At 38.1% G+C, this 3,694-nt stretch overlaps 1 protein-coding gene across 1 annotated transcript; it reads right to left on the reverse strand.

Annotated features, from left to right (window-relative positions):
- Positions 1 to 2,679: 2,679 nt before the first annotated feature.
- LOC100943693 (transcription elongation factor SPT4-A-like) lies at positions 2,680 to 3,477 on the reverse strand. The gene has a single exon (XM_012810373.2). The coding sequence runs from the start codon at positions 3,343 to 3,345 to the stop codon at positions 2,992 to 2,994; it is 354 nt and encodes a 117-aa protein (XP_012665827.1). The 5' UTR covers positions 3,346 to 3,477; the 3' UTR covers positions 2,680 to 2,991.
- Positions 3,478 to 3,694: the final 217 nt, after the last annotated feature.

Raw genomic sequence — 3,694 nt, forward strand, 5'->3', positions numbered from 1 at the left:
TGGGCCAAAAATACAGTTCCTCTGTCACTGCCTGTGTCTGACACAGCCCTCCTGGGGCGCCCAGGAACATCCAGACTTCCTTTGAAACTCATTCAGATCATCTCTACAGGGGCCTTAAGCAAGATGAGAAACAGGCCCAAGATTCTCATCATGATGCAGGTTTCATATCAAAATGCACAATCAACTGACTGGAACAGGAAATAATTAATCAGGACATTACAGAGCAGTTAAGTATAATTAATTCATACAAAAGAATGTGAGTGTGCAGTTTTAGTTGCTACAGTGATTTTATTTCCCTGCAAACTTAGTTCCAGATAAACAAACATCGGAATAATCTTTTCAGGTTTTTCATGACTCATGAGTTCTTTCTTCCTTTCTAGGTAACAAAAATATTATTATTAAACTCATACACTAACACCTCCAGGTTGATCATATTCTGAATAAAGAAAACCTCCTTGCTTATAGGAAATGGGAAATTAACTGGGTCGTAGAAATCACTTTCCACTCATTTGTATATGTGTGTGTGTATGTGTGTTGGGAAGAATCTTAACAGTTGGTGTTGAATAAAATCTGGAGGGAAATTTTGATTTCTGCACTTGATCTTAACCCAAAGGTTAAGAAGCGATAAAAATTTGATTTCTGCCCAAACACCATAAAATCTAAGCAGAATGCATCAAAAATTTATTTTGTGAAAACACAACGTCTGAAAAAGCGACTTAATCTCAAGGGTAACCTTATGGGTATCATGTAGGTTTGCTTTCCTCTTATCCTTTTTCTTTTCCTGAAGCTGAAATCTCTCCATAAGGAAAGAGGTGAAAAACGTTAGGCAATGAATGGCTGTAGCAGCAACATCATTGGTCTGCAGCCCAGTTCTCCTGTCATCGTCAGGATACTCAAAAAGCCAAAAAGACATGCCCTGTGAGCTGGGCTTTATGGAGAGGTGGAAGAATTCATTGTGCAGTAGTGTTGGAGGGAATATTTTCTCTCTTTTGTGGCTCCAGAGAGCACAGTATGTCCTGTCAAACTAGAAAAATTGAATTGGGTTGGTGTGATGGATGATGAATGTTTGGAGATGCAGAGCCATCAAGGCCACAACAGGGGAGGCAGGGCTCCGGGACAGCTTTTAGCGGGCCATTGGGCTTCTCTCTCCCTGATGGGCCGCTGTGAGGCATCGATTTACTTCCCAGATGAACCAGATCACAAATTACAACCAAAGGGCTGTCTGATCACCTAGGTCATGTGATGTCCTATTATGTGACAAATATAGACAAGCTTTGATTTCTGATCTAATTCACAGTGTAATGATGTTCCAGTCTCTTAATATTTTTAATTCTTGCATTTGGACTCAGTCTGCTTCCCAAGAACTTTACTTTGATGCTTTCCGATCTCTATCTGCACTGTAGGATATGATTTTCAAGATCAAAGTTATGACTCACCAATGAGATTGGAAATAAATTTAGTGGATCAAAACCAATATTTTCTTCTGTTTTAGAGAAATAAAATAGAAAAGAAAGTATCAGATTATGTCTCATGGCAAGGATGATAGCCTGTGCTATCATTAATTTCAATAACAATATATGTGTATGTATTTATATATTCATGTCGTACCAGCTACACTCACCTATATACATACATTTCTGTTTGTAATTGATTATTTATTAAAAATCAAATGGTTGTCAAAAAAGTTGGAAAACAGGACTGCAAACAATTCAATAGCCAAAAAATCAAATAATCCAACTTAAAAATGGGCAGAAGATCTGAAGAGACATCCAAGTATATGAAAACATGCTTAACATCACCAAGCATTAAGGAAATGCAAATCAAAACCACAATGAGATATCATGCCATTCCAGTTAGAAGGGCCAGTACCAAAAGAAAGAAAAACAGAAAACACTGGTGAGGATGTGGAGAAAAGAGAACTCAAATTCTGTTAGTGGGACTATAAATTAGTACAGCCATTATAGAAAACAGTATCATGGTTTCTAAAAAAAAGATAAATAAAATAACCATATGATTTAGCAAACCCACTACTAAGTAATTACCCAAAGATAAGGAAATCGGTATATCAAAAAGACAGCTACACTTCATGTTTATCGCAGCAATGTTCATAGTAGCCTGGATATGGTGGTAACCTAAGTACCCATCAACAGATGAGTGGATAAAGAAAATGTGGCATATATACACAATGAAATGCTATTCAACAATTAAAAAAAATGAAATCCTGTCATTTGCAGCAACATGGATGAGCCTGGAGGACATTATGTTGATTGAGTGAAATAAAGCAGGCAAGGAAAGATAAATACCATATATTCTCACTTATATGTGGGAGCTAAAAAATGTTGAGCTCATAGAATTAGAAAGTAGACTAGTTGTTATTAGTGGGAAGAGGATGGAGAAGAAGTGGCTGGTTAACAGACACAAAATTACAGGTAGTTAGGAGGAGTAAGTCCAATTCAATTCTCATAGACTTGGGAAGTTGACCAGTTGTTATTACTGGGAAGAGGAAGGAGAAGATAGGGAGTGGATGGTTAACAGACACAAAATTACAGCTGGTTACAGGAATAGGTCCCAGTGTTCCTTAGCCCTGTAAGATGAATATAGTTAACAATAATTTATTGTATATTTTCCAAGATCTGGAAGACGGGGTTTATTTATTTTTTTAATGTTCTAGAGCTTCACATTTATTGGCATTTGACTCAGAGTTCTACTGGTGGACAAGGGTATAGCCCTGGGCTGTGGGTAGGAAAACTGGCATCCTACTCTTTCCTCAATTCAGTCTCTTGTTAATCCACCAACCCAAAGCCCTCCCACCTCTATCAGTAGTCCAAAGATAAAATGGCTCAGGGACACGATGTGCTGCTCTCTTAACAGATTGCTAAGTCTCAGAGTTGGAGGGTGGGGAGTATTTCGAGTACTTCCCATTTAGTTCCATAGCAAAAATAAGCAGAGGCAGGAAGTAGAGAGCAAAGCTGCTGGCAGCCCTGCATCTTGCTAGGTCTTTATAGCTGTGTCTCCGGATTTGTAGGCCACTCCTCGACTTTTCAGCTCCCGCACGATTTCCTGCAGCAGGTGACCAGTGACTGATACTGCAGATACACCTGGCTTAAAGTTACTGACTCGCTGCCACTTGGGAACCCAGCTGTCCTCTAGACTCATCATCGCAATGATTCCATCAAAGGAGGAGCTGGTGCAATCATATACCATCTCTCTGTTACCCTTCATCTGTAAGTATACATCACAATTGTCACAACCGTTGTACTCAAACTCGTCTATGGTCTTGACCAGCGAACACAACAAACAAGCCTGCAGATACTGCAAGTCCTTGGGCACCATCTCCAGAGCCATCTTCTCCGACGGGACCCTGGAAGACAGGATTTTGAATATTCCCAACACAAGGATAAATGTTTGTGGTTATAGATATGCTAATTATCCCAATTTGGTCACTGTACATTGTATAAATGTATCCAAATATCACTCTGTATCTCATGCATATGTATAATAATTATATATCAACTAAAAAGGAAATAAAAAGAAAAATAGTTTGAAGATTTCTGCATGTTGGGCTATTTTATTTTATTTTGGGGTTTTTCTCTTTTTATGTTTTTTAAATCGATCACAAAGCATAGTGAATATAGTTAATAATTGTGGATTGTACATTTTTAAATCACTAAGACAATAAATTTCAAATGGTCTT

Source organism: Otolemur garnettii, unplaced genomic scaffold (assembly GCF_000181295.1).
Source record: "Otolemur garnettii isolate 467f Iridium unplaced genomic scaffold, OtoGar3 scaffold00131, whole genome shotgun sequence".
Taxonomy (NCBI): Eukaryota; Metazoa; Chordata; class Mammalia; order Primates; family Galagidae; genus Otolemur; species Otolemur garnettii.

What these genes read in the sequence shown, in the direction of transcription:
- LOC100943693 (XM_012810373.2), bottom strand. Translation starts at nt 3,345, where the DNA reads ATGGCTCTGGAGATGGTGCCCAAGGACTTGCAGTATCTGCAGGCTTGT.